Source organism: Zychaea mexicana (assembly GCF_025766255.1).
Source record: "Zychaea mexicana strain RSA 1403 chromosome Unknown BDB00scaffold_40, whole genome shotgun sequence".
Lineage (NCBI taxonomy): Eukaryota > Fungi > Mucoromycota > Mucoromycetes > Mucorales > Lichtheimiaceae > Zychaea > Zychaea mexicana.
This window is the reverse complement of record NW_026516703.1, coordinates 121,633-141,782: the sequence shown is the minus strand read 5'-3', so window position 1 is coordinate 141,782 and position 20,150 is coordinate 121,633. Positions and strand designations below refer to the sequence as shown.

At 41.9% G+C, this 20,150-nt stretch overlaps 6 protein-coding genes across 6 annotated transcripts; all 6 read right to left on the bottom strand.

Annotated features, from left to right (window-relative positions):
* Positions 1-999: 999 nt before the first annotated feature.
* On the bottom strand, positions 1,000-3,432 carry BDB00DRAFT_825041 (glyoxal oxidase N-terminus-domain-containing protein). Its single transcript, XM_053123649.1, has 4 exons — positions 3,065-3,432; positions 2,947-2,975; positions 2,387-2,846; positions 1,000-2,283 (listed from the first exon to the last, which is right to left on the bottom strand). Exons 1-4 carry the CDS (start codon positions 3,268-3,270, stop codon positions 1,296-1,298), a joined length of 1,683 nt encoding a protein of 560 aa, XP_052979298.1. The 5' UTR covers positions 3,271-3,432; the 3' UTR covers positions 1,000-1,295.
* Positions 3,433-4,397: 965 nt separating this feature from the next.
* BDB00DRAFT_976212 (P-loop containing nucleoside triphosphate hydrolase protein) lies at positions 4,398-6,336 on the bottom strand. The gene is made up of 4 exons (XM_053129921.1): positions 6,229-6,336; positions 5,876-6,149; positions 5,698-5,771; positions 4,398-5,580 (listed from the first exon to the last, which is right to left on the bottom strand). Exons 1-4 carry the CDS (start codon positions 6,275-6,277, stop codon positions 4,853-4,855), a joined length of 1,125 nt encoding a protein of 374 aa, XP_052979297.1. The 5' UTR covers positions 6,278-6,336; the 3' UTR covers positions 4,398-4,852.
* Positions 6,337-7,552: 1,216 nt separating this feature from the next.
* BDB00DRAFT_764311 (DNA mismatch repair protein Msh4) lies at positions 7,553-11,430 on the bottom strand (the record flags this gene model as incomplete). The annotated part of the gene is made up of 18 exons (XM_053119449.1): positions 7,553-7,702; positions 7,783-7,847; positions 7,953-8,088; positions 8,166-8,413; positions 8,558-8,682; positions 8,775-8,833; positions 8,946-9,103; positions 9,197-9,256; positions 9,324-9,351; positions 9,436-9,533; positions 9,613-9,634; positions 9,732-10,150; positions 10,351-10,439; positions 10,527-10,562; positions 10,640-10,709; positions 10,796-10,916; positions 11,005-11,067; positions 11,164-11,430. 18 exons carry the CDS (start codon positions 11,428-11,430, stop codon positions 7,553-7,555), a joined length of 2,214 nt encoding a protein of 737 aa, XP_052979296.1.
* A 725-nt stretch (positions 11,431-12,155) lies between these two features.
* BDB00DRAFT_405839 (WD40-repeat-containing domain protein) lies at positions 12,156-14,607 on the bottom strand. The gene is made up of 10 exons (XM_053117265.1): positions 14,057-14,607; positions 13,925-13,971; positions 13,736-13,849; positions 13,469-13,649; positions 13,200-13,391; positions 13,026-13,121; positions 12,897-12,947; positions 12,700-12,822; positions 12,439-12,614; positions 12,156-12,341 (listed from the first exon to the last, which is right to left on the bottom strand). Exons 1-10 carry the CDS (start codon positions 14,535-14,537, stop codon positions 12,336-12,338), a joined length of 1,467 nt encoding a protein of 488 aa, XP_052979295.1. The 5' UTR covers positions 14,538-14,607; the 3' UTR covers positions 12,156-12,335.
* A 653-nt stretch (positions 14,608-15,260) lies between these two features.
* BDB00DRAFT_764411 (rRNA-processing arch domain-containing protein) lies at positions 15,261-19,493 on the bottom strand (the record flags this gene model as incomplete). The annotated part of the gene is made up of 12 exons (XM_053119456.1): positions 15,261-15,313; positions 15,399-15,895; positions 15,985-16,178; positions 16,265-16,468; positions 16,560-16,948; positions 17,056-17,206; positions 17,287-17,705; positions 17,809-18,306; positions 18,402-18,606; positions 18,701-18,955; positions 19,071-19,231; positions 19,301-19,493. The coding sequence occupies 12 exons, from the start codon at positions 19,491-19,493 to the stop codon at positions 15,261-15,263; spliced, it is 3,219 nt and encodes a 1,072-aa protein (XP_052979294.1).
* On the bottom strand, positions 19,449-20,012 carry BDB00DRAFT_405680 (uncharacterized protein). The gene is made up of 2 exons (XM_053117264.1): positions 19,749-20,012; positions 19,449-19,665 (listed from the first exon to the last, which is right to left on the bottom strand). The coding sequence occupies exons 1-2, from the start codon at positions 19,873-19,875 to the stop codon at positions 19,547-19,549; spliced, it is 246 nt and encodes an 81-aa protein (XP_052979293.1). The 5' UTR covers positions 19,876-20,012; the 3' UTR covers positions 19,449-19,546.
* Between the last annotated feature and the right edge of the window lie 138 nt (positions 20,013-20,150).

The window sequence follows — 20,150 nt, the reverse complement described above, 5'->3', positions numbered from 1 at the left end:
TGTTGTTTGCTAAACCCAAGGAGAACAGGTCAATCATATAGGGCAAAAAAAACCTTTGGTAAGGAGAAAGAGACAAGAAGGAGAGTTTTATATCTACATAGTGCGGTTCGCTTATTTTGCATATGCTATAAAAACGAGCTAAATAGCATTCAAAAAAAATCGTTTGGCTTTCGCCAAAAATCTCGCTTCGTTCCGCTGCTTCCTCACATTCTATCCAATTTTTTGTTCGTTTGTGTTACGCTACTGAAGACGAGGGATGGACTCGGCCGTTGACCACAGATATACTACAGTACATCATTCTTCTTTCCATTACTAAATCAACTCATTCTACAAAAATGCAATAAATATGCAATAAAATAAGAAGAAATTATAAAATCAGTGGCATGGACGCTTCTTTCTGCGGTCATACAAAGTCAAGGTGAAAATAGATGAGCTAACGATGCTTATCATCATCTACTTATTACTGCTACAGCAGCCTACCTCCAACCGCTTTTGTGAGCTGATGAAGCAATTTAGCTTTAGCTTGACTAGGGAAGATTGCAAAATATGTGGCAAAACTCTCAATATTGATAAAAGTGACGTTGTGAATAAACAGACTTGACAATACAGTATCACATCTGACAGTTCGAATTGACTATGCAGTTGTGATGTTTTACTCGCTGGTTATGTATGTGGTACTGTAAAAGGTCTAAAAAGGGCAACGAGCATGATATTGATGCACCATTAGCCGGATTGATTCCTTCATCGATACGATACTCTTCTTGATAGCATCAGCTGGTAGAAACCACAGATAATGATTGAAGGGCCGACGCATTAACGAGCAGGTCTTTCTTTCACAACAACCTAAATCAACATAGATTGTACATAAGTATATGAATTTAGTGAAGAGACTGGTGCTTTGGTTACTTGGTGTTTGTACATAAACACAAAATGCTGATGAACTGACATATCACGTGATTAGACCCGAGGCACAAGCACAACCTTGAGACCGGCTGTATGTACTTTACATCCCTTGCTATAGTATGCAAAAGATGTTTTAAATAAAAAGAACTATGTCGTTATCAATTTATCGACACGTTGTTTTATATATAAAAGCAGCATTGAATATATTTAAAAAGCAGGTTATTGTAGAAAAAGCAAAAAGAAAATGAAAAGTAGAGTACAGGATGCTACATATATATATGTGGGTGTAAGTCTCAATCAAAGAAATCGAAGGGCAAGAAGAGATGAGGGGAAGAGAGATATTGTGATGGATTTTTGGTGGTAGTAGAAGGTACAAGGGAAATATGTAAGCTTTATATCTGAAGGTCATTGACATCATGTTCAACAAACAACTCAGCACCCTTTGAAGGAATGCCATTGCAAAGAACGAACAAGAAGCCTGATCCAGGAGGGAAGATGTTAGCGTTGGGAGGAGATTCGACGGTGACAGTTTGAAGGTCTGCATCTACAGTGTGCTTCAATACAACATAGCGTTGGGACATGTGCATTGAATGCGTGCTGAATCCGGGACGTAACAAGGCAACCTTGATTTCAGGGTCACTTCCAGATTGAGCAAGCTCGCCCAAGTTGACCAAAACGTCGAATGATTGGTCATAGGTCACAATACGAGGAACGTGCGAGATCAAAGGTCGAGTAGCCGATTTGAAAAGGTAGGGTGGCGAGAAATACTCGACGCGGAATTCGGTGGGGTATTCTGCAAGAACATCTGGTGGCGACACGTTATTTGAGCCAGCAATCCATACTCGACCGTCTGGAAGCGTTAGCGCTACCGAGTGGTACATGCGGGCAATGTTTGTATCGGCTAATCCGGTGGTCCATCGATCGCCGATCTTTTTATCAGGGTTGTAGATAAGAGGATCAAAAGTAGGGTCATGGTTTCGACCGTTGTAGCCTGCCCAGCCGCGTTGACAGCCGTTCACCCAGAAGATCGTACCATCAGGAAGGAAGACACCGTCAGGCATAAGACGCTTATGTACAAATGTATCCATCTCCCACTGCGGATCTTCGTCGCCCAAATTGATACGACCACAGGTGTCGTCAGCAGCAGCATTGTTCTTCATCTTCTCAGATCCTCCGCAAATGAGGATTTCGACGTTGTAGTTGTTGGCTGGATCTAGAGGGAGCATGAGCGCACCGCCAGTCAATGGATAGGAGCGTGGCATGCCAGGGATATCGGGCAGCCGTTTGACAACTTTGTTATTTTTGTAGTCAAAGATGATGGATTGCTTGTTGGCGAAAACAAACAAGTTTCCGTCGGGTAAAACAAAGACAAAGGGGTACCTATTGAGCACAACTTTTTTAATATCAAATGCATCGGCAATGAGCTAGCAAAGCCATATGTAGTATCAAACACACGAGTAACAGATAGATGATATCTCCTTACAAGTTATAAGGCATGGTTTCGTTCAGGAACGGCATATTGACAATGCCTTCAGGGCGAGGTGGCCAAAACTCGTATGACGGTACATTAATTTCATCCCGGTTTACAGCTGCGCCCTTGATCGATCCGCCAATGATGAAAAGATCACCTTCGGGTAGCTGCTCGACAGTGGGATACCAACGATTTTCAACCATCTTGCCGGTGGTGTATTCGTTCCACTCGCAAGAACCGTCGTCGCATGGGTTGTAGTGACGGATAGATTGCCAACCAGGTGCAGCCTTCCATGTACGACCGACACGCTCACCGCCGCCGGTGCTGATAAATGTGCCGTTACCAAGGAAACCGCCGCCAGAGCAGAATGTGTTTGTTTCCAAAGGCAACAGTCGATATTCGTCCGTATCAAGGTCGTATTCCACTGAGAATGCACTTTGGCCCGAATCAAACTGTGCTTCATTCCACTCGGCTAGTGTTTGTTTGTAGCATAATAATTGAAAAGTGTATATTCTTCGTCAATACAATGCGCGCATGTTATTGTTTCTAAGGTCTTTTTTTGGTAATCGAACCTTTGTCAATGACAAGTATCTTTTTCTCGCTTTATATAAAAGTTATGGAAGAACGAGGTGTCAGTGCTGCTTGTTGTTCAACTTCTGGATTCCAAGACATATAAAGAATCCTTCTTACTTTAGTAAGACCGCGTGCATGGCAGCAACACCTGTACGGCCAATCTGTTCCATTTTGCCCGAGGTTGCATAAGGTGACAGGAATTGTTGCGATTGAGACCAGTAGAATGGAGAGTAATCCCGACGGTCTTCTTTTTGTGCCTGGACACTACATGTGCCTAGTGCTGACACCAGCGCAACCGTCGAAAGCCAGGCGAGCGATTTCATGGTTGTTGAAGGTGTGCGATTGTTTGGGTATGTAACGAGAGAATGTAGAGGTGTTATGAAAAGCGAATACGACAAAGGAGGCACAGCCCTCTATATATAATATGTGTTACGATATAATGGCCAGAGAAAATAGGAAGCTATTGAGTGGGGTGATTTATTTTATGAAGCCGCCTTGCCTGATGCTGCTAACAAAAACAGAGCTAAAAATATATTTTGTCTCTCCACCAACCCCTCTCTCTCTCATCGACTCGTCGGATCGGAATAACATTGCCGTGATTTTTGGGTTTCATGTATAATCTTGCTACTACTACCTCTTTGTAGTACTAGGTAGAGCGAGCTTTATCTCGACTAAAGCCCCACACTTGTTGCTGGAGCAGACAAGGTAAGCAGAAGAAAGGGAAAACTGCATTGAGCTTCAGGTAACCAAAGCCCTTCTCCATTTCCGAAACAAGAAAACACAGCCCGTTGGCTCGGTTTCTCATGGTTTTTTGTTCGTTGCCACAAATAGATGGAGGTTCCCCGAGTTGCTGTAAACAGACCCAGCCTCCTTTCCCTTCTTTGACAGATCGAGTTCACTACGCGGCAAATCCGTAGCTTTTTTCTGTGAACGAATGTATGTATGTATGTATGTTTGTTTGTTTATAGCATTCCACTATCTTAGGCCTATCTACGAGTAGTAGTGCCAAAGAACATCCGCTCATTGTTGTTGCCCACTTCCATAAAAGTGGATTTTGCGGCTGGCTGTGGATGACGAATTCTGACGGACAAATTCCTTTTTTATCCAGCTCACTTGTTGGTGCTATAAATACAGAGTTCAATCTTTGTCAAAGATTCTAGAAGCGTGTAATTAGGACAAGTATGCTGTGGGCTATATGAAGGATTTGCATCAGCTGACAAAGTATATGTTGGAACTTCTTTTAAGTGATACAAAGTAGAAACTTTCACTGTACCAGATGACGATAGACAGGATTGACAAGTGCTATATACTTTCCGCTGTGTATTTACCAGCTTTTTTACGCATGAAAGAATGTTATAGAGATATTTTTGATTTTGATAAAAGTCACAAGATACTACAAATGTATTCTAGCGAATCACTTGAAAAACATACATAATGATAATTACTTGTTGATATTGTTTGAGCTTATGTTAAACATACGTATGTTACAGGATGCGAACCCTGAGCTCCACGTTTGTACATACAAAGAGAAAGTGAGGTCAAGAAATGACAATTTCAAAATACCAGGTATCATCAATTGCTTCCTCTCCGAAGGTGTATGTGTGTACGGTCTAATAAGTAATTGTATCGCCAGTACATATGAATGGGACTGATTATGTAATTCTACAGACGGTGAGGCAACCTGACTTAGATGCAGAGTGCCCTTTATCATGAATTCCCTGAACAACTGGACATTTATTTCAGGAATTGGTCGATTTTTTTGGTATATTAAAAAGGGCCAACTGTACAAATTATGCACGCTGTTATGACGAGCTTAAGAGCTTCAGATCCATATACAGAATGTGATAGTAGCTCGCTCATGCCTCGGATGTATCCTAGTCATGTGAAATATAATGTACATATGTGCTACGACAGTCTTGATCGTACACCGCCGTCGTCAATAACAATTTCACAACCAGATCGAGAGGCTAAAGGTGAAAATTCAACAAACAATGCTCTACGTGTCGGTGCAATATCTGTCATAATGGATCGTGCCAGCCGAATTCGTGTAGTCACTGACGTTGCCCACGACTTGCCCAGTACTGGTTTTTTGGTCAGCGATGGCCAAAACATATTGATTGGCGATCTCTTGAACCCTTCCAATTTGAAGTCCATCCAAAGTGCCAAAAGCTCCTCGTGTGGATCATTGCTATTGGCATTGCTGCTGCTGCTGTTACTATTGTTACTATTGTTGTTGTTGTTGTTGTGATTGGTCGCAGCCACAAACGTATCAGAGACTTGGTTGATTACGACCACCGCAATCTTATACTCGTGTGCTATCCGTTTTAACCTCGATCCAACCTCGCAAATTTCATTCATGCGTTCGAATCTTTCTCCGCCGCTGCTATTGTCGCCACGATAAGGTGCGCTGATTGAATCGATTACCACAAGCTTGATATTCTTGTGTCGTGATAGTAATACAGGTAGCTGGTAGCTTAACACACGATATTGTGTTTCTCGGTCAGGAAGATGCATGGTGTGAATGGAGCGTTTCATTATGTCGGGATTGAGGTTGTACTGTTGACCATATGCTTGTGCTATTTGACTCAGTCGAACGGCCGGAAAATGGCCTTCGCTGTGGAGATAGACTGAAGCTGTATGTTTTTAAATAGAATGGTGCATTAACAACTGCTACATCCTTATAGAAGAAAATATTTCCTTAGCCAATGCCACAGAGAGACAAAGAGTGCTAGGACAAAAAGATAGCTCACCTCCGTGTATAGAAGCGTCAGGCTTTTGTGCGGATAAACAGAGCTGAAGGCATAGTTGTGTTTTTCCTGACGAGCTGCATGTAAATTTTATATGTAACCTGGAATCAGCAAAAGGGCGAGTAGCAATTGCATCGTCCTGTACATTGACAGGTGGGATAGCGAAGGCAAAAATACGCACCTCTCTCCAACAACTTCAGTTACAGAACCCAAGGGAAGCCCGCTTCCAAGTATGCGATCAATAACTTGATCGCCCGTGGTAATGGTCTCGGTTATATGACTATTATTGGTGTTGGCAGTTGAGAGCACTACTAGTTCGCGTCGCTCCCTCCAAGGATATACTTCGGCTGCAGCAGCTTGAAACAGTTCGAGGATCTCGGCTTCACCAGTATTTAAAATTCTTTGTAGATCACCGACTGTTTTCATTAACACATCGTTTGGCGATTCAAGTCCCACTACCACGTCGATATGTATTAAGAGTTTTATAAACGTCAAGTAAATTAGCAAACAAATGGACCGACATTATGTTTTTACCTTTCTCCAGTTTGGAGTATACTCCTAAGCGTTTCGCGACTTTTTCCATTTCCTGACTCTCCTTGTTTGTTGTCAGTATAACGCGTCAAAGAAGGAAGTGTAGTAAAAATGTCCGCACGCGACGACGCGTCCCTGAGTGCTGTCAGATTACTTGTACACTCAGCAATCAGCACTGCATTCATGTGATACAGCACATATGAGCTGACGAGCTTCATATACATACACAATAATCGGACAAGTTACATTCGACTACAACTATCATACAATCCTCCCTATTGTCTGCATTTTTTCCTTCTGTCACAGTTGCTGTACTATGTAATAGTGTCTTAGTATGTCATTCAGGGCAAAAACGGCAGTAAAATTGAGTTTTAAGAGTGAAACAACATCAATATTATTATTATTTCTTAGAGCTGTAATATAAGTCATAGGCTACATGTCTCCATTATTAGCATTGTCCATGGTGGCTTCAGCAACAGTGGCTGTTGTTGATTGCCGAATACCGAAAAGATGGTGACGAAGCACATCTTTAATATCATGCAGTTGGCTGTTCCATATATCATCCGGTGCGCCTTGATTTTGGATCATCTTGTCCGCAAACTAATATTATATAGCAGGGGTGGGGGGAATATTACAAATGGTGATCTTATAATCATTATCTCCTTCCCAATATTTAGCCTTCTTTTTCATTGCCTTGTAATACTTGCCCACAAAAGAATTTTGCGATGTGCGGCGGCATTGGTAGTCGTCGTTAGACTATTACTCGGGGTTTGCGAAACACTATCCTTGTCTTGCCCTCTTTTTGCAACCGCTGCTACTTCTACTTGACCTGCTTTGTTGTTGTTTTGATAACTACTAGCGTGTAAGCCACTATCTTCTGAAGAGTATCCAGATTTCATACGCGCGTCGTCCGATTCCTGTTGTTGCTCGGATGTATCTGCTGCAAGCTATATACGATTTTTTAGACAAAACACGTTTGAAAAATGTTTTTATGACTGGACCGAGGAGGACTTTGACCACACCAGTCTCACCTCATTTTCTTACCTTTGCAGTCAGTTCAAGGGCGCAAGCAATTATATCTTTCGGGAATCCCATGAGCTGGGCTGTCTTAAGACCTAATGTGGGATTATTGCAAGTTAAGAATTCTAGTAGTAACAAAGCTTTCAATGTATTTCAAGATGCAATTATATTTAATATACCGTAATGCTGATCAGTAGCGACAGAGCCATCCTTGACAGTGTATGAGTACGAAAGGGTACAAACTCTGTTCTCTGTATTCTCGTGCTAGAATATGACATTTACTATTGATGAGGAGCTGTTTTTTTTTTCAATCACTTAAGATTCGTCCATACGCTTTGGAGAGTAAAGCTTTAAACAAACTTACAATATCAACCTTAAGCTGAAGATTAACCACATTAGGATACACACTGAGGACCCGCGTGAGCTGATGCAGATGAGTGGTAAAGAAGCAATAGGCCTAGCAAAGAGATAATGAAGAAGAGTACAAGGTTGTTGTGATTGTTACATACTGAGATTGCTTATCATCATAGAACATACCTTTGATTTAATGAGGTATTCGCTGATAGATGCAGCAATCCCTAAAGCATCGTAGGGTGCAGTTCCTTAAAGAAAACGATTGATTTGAGTTGAGTTTCTGATTTTTGTGGCTGACGACACCGACAATCAGAAGCAGAGCTCCATCACTCTACAAATTTTCAGTTATGTACCTTTTCCAAGCTCGTCGATAATCACCAGACTCGAATTAGTCACGTTCTGAATGATATACGCTGCTTCGCGCATTTCGGCCATAAACGATGATGTATTGACTTCAACATAAACGTCGTTTCCAAGCCGGGAGAGTATCTTGGTATGAAAAATTGTCAGTCATCACAAATATAGAACACTTGTAGGAATTTTGTCGGTACGTATATAAAAGTTACCTGATCACATAGACGAAACGATGCATATGTGGCAGGAACGAATGAACCAGCTTGTGCCATGATTGTCAGTAGGCCTATCTGCTTGATATATGTTGACTTTCCACTCATATTTGGACCAGTAATGAGCTGAAAGCTGGAAGATAAGGATGTATATGTGTCATTAGGAATGACAGGCTCTTGCTGGATTCTTTCCATGATGGGATGGCGACCAGCTTCGATGGCTAGTGTGTTGGTAAACTCTGGTCGAACTATAATAAAAATGTAAATGATCAATACCATTAGCAATTGCTATATAGTATATCAAGTGGGTGGTACGTATAATGACAATGGAGATGTTTGGAAAACAGTGTATCTCAAAATAAAGATACTGTAATGAAGGCTGTAAGGCATACCGTACTCCGAGAGTGAGCAGCAATGTCCGAATGACAATAGCATATCCAACATAGCAATAGCTTCTGAAACTTTATACAGAACGCCAATGTCGGCACGAAATACTTGAAGGAGGTCTGTCACAGTTCTATGTATACACGTGGCAAAAAAAAAGAGCACGCGTCAGAAGCAACGACATCAACAAAATCCCCACACAGAAAAACCATCACGCATACATACTTGTCGGACATAAGGTAGACCTCGGTCAAAGACTCGTTCATACGACTGTTCTTTTGCAGCTGTTAAAAATTAGCTATATAATTCGACAAATGCTTATGTATGATAATTCGAGAATACAGCCCGCATCACTATGATGATTGTAGAAGAGCAAATAAAGTGTCCACCACCTACCAGTTCCAAAGTCGTAAAAGTGTACTGCTTTTTCTTCTTTACCACGTTGATAAACACTTGGGGCAGTATCGTGCTCTCTTCGAGCTGATCTGCTGGCAACGAGAGATAGAACCCTTTGGGTGCATTGAATTGCAGCTTGATGTTTAGACCGCTTGATTCTATTGTTTTAAATAAAAGGTGAATCTTACGTTCTAACATTTTTTGCCGAATTGGTCACCGCTAAACACAATGAAGATGGAAGAGAGTTTTACCAGTATATTCTGTGGCCAATTCATAGATATCCTCGATAGTTTCTTTATACGTTTGACGTGCTAAAAATGACCCAAGCATTTTGTTACGCATGGACTCATCAAATCATCATAATTGAATGAAACATACCAACATCTAAGAGACCGTTGACACCAGACTTATATAAAAGCTATGAGTAAGCATGGTGACAACTGTGTATCGAAAAGGTATGTGATTTTATAAAAATCGTGTTATAACATACCTTTACAGCATAGCATCGCTGATGTCTCAACCCCAAACTTGTTTTCTGTATTCCAACGTCGTCATGTAACGTCTCAGAGATCGCCATTTGTAAGTCATCTATAAAGTAGGAAGATATATAAAAGAGATATCAATAAGGACACTGTTCAATTTCCTTTTGCTATCGCAATATACTTACCCAGTCTTGAATCAGAGAGAATCTGTATAAAATGTGTCAAGAAGCAGAAAAAAGGATGTGCTGTAAGTAATAATTATATGCTTTTAAAGTCTTGACTTTGCTTTTAAGAGAATATCTACCTCGCAAATAGTGACTAATAAAGTATTCGAACATGACTGTAGACTTGTAGCAACACTTTTAAGGGCGGTCATCATGGTCTTTAGACGGATGACATGGTTGATCTTGCACTCGGCGTAATGGACGTCTTGTTGCTTGACTGGGATCTTGGCAATATCGGCAATGATATGATCCAAATCAGTCACAGGTTTCAGAGCAGACTGAACATTGAACAAGAAGCTCTCACGGCTGACGAGCTCCTGAACCGCATCTAGCCGACCTTGGATAACATCCTCGTTTGTACTTGGCTGTAAAAGGTTCGTTCGCAAAAGTCGCGCGCCCATAGGTGTCACTGTGTGATCGACTACGCCGAAAAGAGTATCTTTGCTAGAACGGTTGACAGTGTTGGATACGATCTCAAGGTTCTTGGCAGTGACAATGTCTAACAATGGTACATCGATAAAACGATTTGATAAATGCACATAATCGTGAGTTTCCATGCTGAATTCAACCGTTTCTTGTTTTTCATGGTTTTTCGTCAACATACTTACCGATGAGCATTGTTCCTAGATTTATTATCATACATTAGTATATGATAATTAATAAAAGAAATGTGGACTCTCCTCCTCTGTGTTTAATGACTTGAACGTATGTCACTACCTTCTACACCTTGAAAAGAAAACTTTACAGTGTGATCCACAAAGCTTATCCCTTCATGTTCAGAGACATATCTGTTATAGTAATTATAGCAGTAAATGAGTGCTTTGTGATTTAGTAATCTCACGCCCGTAAATCATCATGATAGGAGAAGCGTCTACCGAAATGCAGCTGCCACTGCAGCAAGGCAATAATATCTATGTTAAGTAATTATTAGCACTATCCTCATAATGTAAACGCGTATGACAGCATGGAGCTGAGAACTCATACATACTTGGATGACAATCCGAGAAGCAAAGCTGCAGCATCTTCCAGTAAGCCAAAGTCCTGGATAGCCTTCATACCTAATAATGGATAATTAGCAACAAGAAAAAGCAATTAGTCATCAAAATCCTGATCTATGGTGTTGTTAGTTTTGTCTTATCGCTACCAGAATCATTGTTGAAATATTTTCGAGGAACAGCTATGATTGATGTATCCGGAATGTGATGTTCTATTAGTTGGTAGAGCTGGCTTGCTCCAGCTTCCAGTGCAGTATTCGCCATCAGAATCTGGTTTTGTTTTATTTAAGGCATATTATTATACGTTGAGAAGAAAACCATAGCCTCCTTTCCACCAGAACATTTGTTTTACTCTTACCTTATGTGGATCATTCAAGTGGATCTTGTGTAGAGTGCGTGCATACGACTGAGAGTCAGGGACCTGTATTTACCGAGACCAATTCAAATATGAATGTCTTTACTTTAACATGTTCGTGTCATCTTGAGATAAACAGATATCAATGAGCTGTAAAGGTACCTGAGATAGAATACATTCGCCTGTTGTAGCATGAATAATGCATACACCAACTTCTGCTGCAACACCTCGTCCTTCAGCTAACGCCATAATTCGATGATCTCGATGTCCACCAGCTGTTGTTGGACGTGCTGCTAATTCCGACCGCGGCCTTGTCGTTGTGGGAGCGTTACTGCGAGGGCGTGATTGAGACAGTTGAGATGCAAACTGCTCTCGTTGCTGCGTAAGCACTTGAGACGATGACACGGGGTCGTGAGCTGTTCTTCCCATCGACTCGACGAGATGACTACGCGTATGATTTTGCTGGCACCTCTTGTAATCACTACTGCCAGCTGTAGGCGGCGCGACAAGCTGTGACAACGACACCGGATCCTGTGGATCTGGTGGAGTTGAGGCTGAGGAGAATGGTATGATATTATACTTTTTTTTGCTGTGTCGTCGCTTGACTAAGGGAGTGTCAGTTGATCTGCTGGATGAGGCCGCTTGCCAATCATCATTAATTGTTGACACTGTTGGTGGCGAAGGATGGTATAAAGGTGCGTCCAATAAAGGAGTTCTACCGGACTCTGTTTTCAGCCAGTCTGACGTGATTGTTGGTGATGGTGGTAGCAAAGAATACGTGGACAGAACGCTTGGTGCAGCTGACGCAGATGATATGACGTTGGTGCCGTAACTCGGCCGTTCTTCTTGTACATTGTGAGCTGTTTGGTCGTCGTTACTATCATTCAAGGTGACGCGGCGATTGGAGCGAGTAGACTGGCTTGATCCAAACCACGGTGACGAGCTTAACACCGTGCTTCGGCGTGAAGAGGACATGATGAAAAGATAAAATTTAGAAAGAAAGGAAAGAAGGGGGGTGGGGAAAGCGACCGTTAAATTGATAATCCGGAAGTCCAGAAAAAAATAAATAAATTTGTGTTGTTGCTGTTATAAATGGTTGCTGATTTTCTTCTTTGTATGTACAGTACAAGCTTTTTAGGCAATTAAACAGTAAATGATGATATACAAAAAAGCCGTATACAGGCTTGTTTAAACAATCGTTTTCTTTTTCCCTCGTGACAGAGTGGGTCCCCAGACTTTGACTGTAAAGTCGGCAGAACCGCTCGCAAGAATCGGCTCAGTTGGATGGAAATTGACAGCATACACTCGATCAGTGTGGCCTTCAAGTCGTTGCATTAATTCTGCGCTATCCTATAACCGTAGTAGCAGTATAATTGAAAAATTAGTAGTCTCTTCTGAATAATTTGCATACACGAAAAAATTATTTTCTATGCTTACCTCGCCCACATTGTAGAGATATGCATATGGATCTGCGCTTCCTGTAGCAAGTAGTACGCTCTTTTCCTCTTTCATCTCTGGAAGCTCTAGATAGTCACCACCAGAGCCGAGGAGTGAGTCAGATTCTTTATCACCAACTGTCGCTGCCGAAGGTCGTGTAAGAATCGAAGCGTTGTCTACAGGAAGATTAAGACGCTGTTGGAGGAATAGCATGTACTTTGCATATCAACGATTCCGCAATTTTTTGCTCCAGATACTTACATCCGCTTCCACAGTAAAATGAAGATTTAACAGGCCAGTTTTTGTTTTTGAATCCTTTCAGTGTATGAACCAACCGGGTATCTGATTTTGGTGGATCCATGCCGCGGTCATAGATTCGTAGGACTATACGAAACATCATTATAGGTGAGTGGGTGATTCGACAACACTATTATCATTCTTTCTCAATGCTCACGTACTGTTATCAAAGCTATTGACAGCCATATATCGTGGTTCGTCATAGTCATCCACTAAATAGAGAGCTCAGTTAGCACACCAACGTTGCAAAATTAAACCTGTACCGTCCACCTTTTAAAAGAAACACCCACCGGCTCTCCGTGATGCATCCGTTCTGCGCCGTCCAATAGTTATATGTGTAATAGGCATCTTTCCGGTACCGTTGGCAGTGCTAGATATGCATGTTTCTGTTTTTTTACGATTAGATAATCCGTTAATGTTAAAGATGGCCGATCCTCTCCCTTGTGCTTTATAGTTCTACGTACGTGATCGTATATCCCAAACTTTTAGCATGCCCTGTGCATCGCCTGTAATCACGTGAACACCATCCCTTGAGGCGTAGAGGGTATTGACCATGGCATCGTTTCGTATCACTGTTGTGTTGTTAGGAGAAGGTACACGTGTGTCGACAGTTGCAAGCACCTTGCGAGAAGTACCAGCATAGAATATATTGGAATCTGAAGCAAGAGAATAACTTTAGAAAGAAAAATCAAACACTTGGCGGATTTGTGATCGTAACGGGTACAGAACTTACTCATGAAATCCCAATTCACGCATTGAACAAAGCCTTCCATATCAAAGCTTCCAGTAAGCTTTCCCGTTTCCACATCCCAAGTTTTGCAAGTTTCGTCATAACCTCCAGATACAAGCATATTAGATTCGGAAGTCCAAGCTACATCCGATATATTGAGCGTATGGCCCTTGAGGCACATCATCTAACAAAACATCACATGCATAGAGAGACTCATCAATCGACGTATTCCAGATAAAAACCGCCCCTAATCTTCGAGATGTAACTAACCTCCTTTTGAGCTGATGCAGTATCCCATATCCGCACGGTTTTATCAAAAGAACCAGATGCAAGTAAGCTTCCATTAGGTGAGAATTCGACTGTATATACTGCAGCAGTGTGACCCTGATAACAAGAGCAGCAATAGCGTATTTAGCATTGATCCACAAATCCCCAAAGCCAAAAAGTGACCCGACTTACTTTGAGTTCGTATCGCATTTCGAATGCTTTTCCATCATGTGTATAACCTAGCCGACACATATTATTCATCCATGTTAGCTCTTTTTTTTTTGTCCATAGTTTCCCGGACTGTTATCTTTAACGTCCACTTACCTGGTTGGTAGCCATCGACATTTCCACCAGCCTCTTTTACCGCCATTGAAATAACTTCTTGGGCTTTTGATCCGATCATTGCCTTTGAACTAGCTGCCGTGTCATTCTCAATCACAAATGGACCCGGACGATAAGAAAGACCACCTTGTGAGATTGAAGCAGCGTAACGTGCCGACAGATCGTAAATGCTCTTTTTCAAAGCAATGTTTTCCTTGTCGAGGATATCCACTTTTTGCTTCAAATGTCTGACTTCTTTAAGAAGCTTTTCGACTTGTTGATCGCGTTGTGTGCTGCCTGCTGTACTAGTTGCAGCAGCAGCAGCAGCTGACGATGGGCTTAATCCTGAAGGCGATTTTAAAATGTTCAACCCGCCACCACCACTGCCACCACCAGCGCCACTGCCCGTGCTACCGCTTGTACTGCCTGCGCGACTTCCTGTAGCAGATGAAGTATGCCTTTGGTGTATTGGCAGCGCGTCCATTAAACTTCCCGGAAAACAAAAAAAAATAAAGGAAGAGAAGGGAAGCTCTCCCAATTTATGCCAGCGGATGCTTTTTTTCTATCTCAACTGAGATTCGCCTATGCATTACTAAAAAAAATACGTCAATTTTCGTTCGAGGAAAGTGAGCACATGATTCAAAGATACTAAAAAATAAGCATCTCTTTTTTTAATCTTCCACGACTTGAATATATGGAATATTTGATAAAGAAATAGTAATATGGAATCCAGTTGTTTGATTGTCAGGGATAGAACAGCTTTCAATTTGATGGACTTTGAGTCGACGTTCCCTTCATAACAAGCCCTCAAAGGTAAACCCAAGCGTTACTCTCCTCAAAAATTATAGCTTTAACTCGTACACCATATCCAGACATATCAACGCGTCTGTAGTGTGTTACAGGTATAAATCGAAAAGCATACATCTTGTTAAGTATATATCATAGCCATTATATGTATCATTAAGTCAAAGATGAAGCTTTGTCGTCTGAAAAAGATCTATAGCCTCGATACGGTTCAACTATCGCCATGTTCTTCCAAAAAAATGGATCGCTTTGACGCTCAAGGTAGTGACAAACATGCATGTACAGGAAAACCGTATGTAAATTGAAACAAATAGTAAAATATGTGTTTGTGCTGTTACTATTGTCGGCAATGCATATGAAAAGAAGGTAAACAGGGAAAGAAATAAAGAATGAATTAATGAAATTACAAGTAAAGAGATGCAGCGAAAATGATATCCCTATGGATTTTGCTAATGCCTAGTTTTTACAGGAAAAAAAGAAAACAATGACATATTAATATACGATACTAAGAAGGAAAAAGAAAGATCGTGTAAAAACTTACCATCTGAGAATTTGTTTTCCAGTTCAGTGTTACCGATACTCTTTGCAGCAGCACTCATCTGCCGTAATAATTCTTCTAAGCGTCGGAAAATACGGATAAGCGAACCCTCGTATACTTCAGTCATTTTACAAATTTGGTGGAATTTAGCGCCCTGACACCACGCGTATACAACATCCATTAATTCGGGCTTGAATTTGGCAACATATTCGTCCTCGTCGATATCCATCTTGCATTCCTTTGCGATCTTTGCAATCTTACGAGCTGTATCCCGCATCATCCGCACAGGTGCAGCTAGTTCTTCCTGCATGCGTGCCTTTTGATCCACCTCTTCGTCAAACACAAAGCAACTTAAAAGTGCTACCGATTGCTCCGCAGTGAGCTCGTTAAACACGTTTTGGAAAATCATTTCAGTTAGCAGTAACTCGTCACCCGTGCTGATTTCGCATGCCACACGGCCCTTCATCTCAACGACATCGGCTTGTGTAGTGAATCCAAGTCTACGAATAGAAACGTGAAACGATGATTATCAGTTCATGAGCCTTTATATACGTCGAAAAAGCCAAAGTAAATATAAAGAAGTCCTTACCGTCGCATCACACGCTTTCGACTCTTGAGTTCATCCAGTTGAATAATAGATTGTGCTTCGGTGATCTTTTTCTTCATAGCTCTGACTTTTTCTGTCAATTCAACCTTGGTAGCATAAGCATCATATAATACTGGTAGATCAGGAGATTGACTCAGGGGATGTGCCAGCAGTGTCTTCTCCAACATGACAATTTTCTAGAAGGTTTAAGTATATATTAGCAGCTGCTGTGTACACCATGATCATCAGAAAAATTCATAATCAGACATAGAAAAAGGCTCACCGCTACAAGTTTCTTGAACTCAGGATCCTTGATGTTCATGTTTTCGACCGGATCCAAAAGCGGCATATTATCAGGGAATCGCTTTTTTACTTCCCGAATAGATTTTAACACAGACTTGCGAGAATCGTTGCTTCGTACTTCTTTGGGTAGAACCAATCGAATGTGACTGATACCTTCCAATGCAGAGAGTGCTACTGGAACAGCCTATTGTAATTAACACAAATGAAGTCATTTAGTAAGTAACACAATCATCAAAAGAGATATCGATATAGTTATAAAGTGCAGCAAAGCTTACCATTAAAGCACCCGTTTCATCAGATTCTGCGGGTAGGACTCCTACTGTTCTTCCCTCAGCATCTTTGGACATCGAGCTGCTCTGTTCACAGAAGAGTAAGACGTCCAAAATGAAATTGGCAGGCTCTGGGTCGGTATTATTCTTGTTCTTGTGCGTCTTGGCTCGTGAGTAGTTGACCACCGCACCCCAGCCGAAATCCATATCCAAGTGCTTGATACGAACAAGACGACCAGGCTGCAAGAAAGGCAAACAGTAAGTAGGATGGCTGACGACATCACGAACGTCGCGGGTGTAGGTATCGATTTGTTTGCGCACTTCATAATAGGAGGCGATCTCTTCTTCGTCAGGTACAACCACGGACCTTCGTTCAGCCTCCAGCTGAGCCAGATCTGCAAATAGTGAGTAAGGATGTGTGTTAGATCTGAAGCGCAAAATAAATTTATATTTAAATAGCCAAACTTCTTCACTCTCTCTTTTAATCCACTCCCATACATACCTCGCTCGTAATCTGGAATATTTGCATCATTTTGGAAAGTGTAGAAACAGCGCTCCAGCATAAATTCAGGACTTACGCCTTCGACTCGTAAAAGGTTGAGAACCATGTTATAACTTAGATGGAATGCGGAATTCATGCGATCAGATTCACCCTGCAACAGATAAAACGGTTGTATTAGCGACCAACTACGCAGCAATCATTTTTAGCACAGAAAAACAAATCGTGATATACCTTGACCATGCCCTTGGCAATAACAGGCTCCATTTTTTCATCAATCATCATAATGACAACACCACGCTCATCAAGACCTCTACGACCAGCACGACCGGACATTTGGATATATTCACCGGATGATACCCATCGCATCTCTTTGCCATCGAATTTTCGTACGCTTGTAAACACTACTGTCTTGGCAGGCATGTTCAAACCGATCGAGAAAGTTTCAGTAGCAAAGAGCACCTTCAGCAAGCCCTCTTGGAACAAAACTTCAATTGTTTCTTTCATGATTGGCAAGAGACCACCATGATGGACACCAATACCGCGTCGTAGCAATGGCAAAAGTTGTTGAATTTGTGCCAGTTGACGATCGTCCTCGTTGAGCGATGAGATGGCGTTATTGAAAACTTGAGAAACCATATCACGTTCGTTTTCTATGCGGCAAAAGGAGAGGACGATTGTCAGTCCACACATATGAGTATGTGTCTTGTTGGATAGGAAAATTGGAAATATGCGCTATCCATGCAAACTGCTTACCATCATTAAAGTCCAATTTACTCAGTTGTAAGGCATTTGCTTCACATTCACGCTTTGCAAAACTGAAAACGATCACAGGATGGTAGTTCTTCAACATGACCATTTTGATGATACGGAAGATATCCGAAGGCGCGTCGTTCTTGTTGCCACCCTTGAAAGTCTTTGGTCCCTTGTTACCACCTCTACCACGTGCCTTGGTACCAGCAACATCATCACCCTGACGGTCCGACAAGGCAGCAATGGCTCGTTGGAAGTTGTCCTCCTTGAATTGACTCTTTTCGTCCACGACTAAATGGATACCGTCGCCACCAGCGGGGAACAGATAGTGCTGTAAAGGAGTGGGACGGAAATCTGTGTACACCACGTGACATGGCTGTTCGTGAATCTTGCAGATCCACTCGGCAAATTGCATAGCATTTGGAATAGTGGCCGACAAAAAGACATAGCGCACGGCATGAGGCAATAAGATGATGGATTCTTCCCAAACAACACCACGTTCTACATAGTTTTGCGAAGAAAAAGACACAAAATGAGCATCACTCTTCTTTTAAAAATTTACTCTCCCTCTCTCACTTCCCTTGTCCTCGCTTTACCTGAATCTCTCATGTAATGAATTTCGTCATAAACAACCCAGGCGACTTCACGAATGATTTCAGAGCCACGATACAACATGGATCGCAAAATTTCGGTTGTCATTACAAGACATGATGCTTGGGGGTTAATAGTAACATCACCGGTCATCAAGCCAACGTCGCCGAATTCTTCTGTGAATTCTCGGAACTTCTGATTCGACAGGGCCTATCATCCATGTATCGTTTCATATGATTAGTCCCCTCCCCTTCCTTGGTTCTTTTTTTTGCAATAATTTTTTTCAACGAGTTTTGAATTCTACCTTGATAGGCGAAGTGTAAATAATACGCTGTTTGTTCTTCAAGCACTGCGCAATGGCATATTCGGCGACTACCGTTTTACCAGCCGACGTGTGGGCAGACACCAATACTGATTCGTTGCGTTCGATTGAAGAGACGGACACACGCTGGAAAGGATCAAGGGTGAATGGGTACACTCGTGCAGGATCGCTGGGTGGCACGTGCTGCGAGATCGGAACGTAATTGTAGTTTGGTGGTACTGCAACTTGGTGGCGAACCTAAAATGTCAAAATAGTATGAAGTATATACACAACAAAAGGTTTAAATCAGTTTGCTTCCAGTCCAAATGTTCAATATGCCCCAAAGCAGTCTTTTCTTGCACTTTCTCTTTACCTGGTGCTGCAACGTAATTTGAGGGCCTTCTGTTGCAGAGACGTTTTGCAGACCAGCAATGTTGGCCACTTCGCGCGAAGTTTTTTGTTCAAAAGTGTCTGCCACGACCGGTTGTGGGGCAGCTAGATCTTCAACGCGATGTCTCTTGGCAGCAGCAGCAGCTTCGTCGTCGTCGTCAGTTATGTTGTTGTTTGGACTGTTATCAGGTCGTAAACGTTTGCTTGGTGCACTGGTAGCAGAGGGTGGCACTCCACTGTCGGGAGCAATGACCTGTGCGTGATTCTTTGTGTTTTCGACATTCTCTTCTTCATTGACCTCTTCTTCTTCCATCTCAATGTCGTCAAAATCATCGAGAGCGTTGGCGTGGGCTTTGCCGCTGAAAACGTCAAAGATAGAATCCGTATTTTCGCCGTCGTCGAACATTAGTGCCCTCTCTGATGTCGAAGAAGAAAAAAAAATAGAAGGATCGTAGCCGGTTAATGGAACAAACTTGCACACTTTTTTTTTCCTGGCAGAAGCGAAATGCAGCAATTCGCTGAAACAGTCACAGCACACCAAGAATGGCAATTTAAAGGTGCCAAACTTTCGTTGCTTACTGTGTTCATAACAAACGATTACTTTGTTAATTCTAGGCAGCAATCTTCTTAGTTCCGTGTTAACGAATCTACGGTTACCCACTTTGCACAGACTTTTTAACGTTACCACAATGAGACGCCGCACACAAACTTGATGATAAATTAGGTATGCAAACACGCAAAAACAAGAGCCCGGGAGACACAAAGGGACTGAGCGAACCGATGCACATTTTGTCAAAGCGGGTTTGCGATCTGTTTGCAACAATTCAAAAAAAAAAAACCAATCTTTCACTTGGTAATGCTGGTTAAATACTATCGCATGATAAGGCATAATGTTTGTGTATGGTGCAGATATCAATCGCAAAAATCACTGAATAGAAATAAAAGTAACTACTGCTATTTGTTTGATTGTAGTCACGACGTTGACCTCGAGCCACTTTATACATAGTAACCGCATTCATCACAGTGACATGACCATAATTATATAGTACAGTGTATCTGCTAA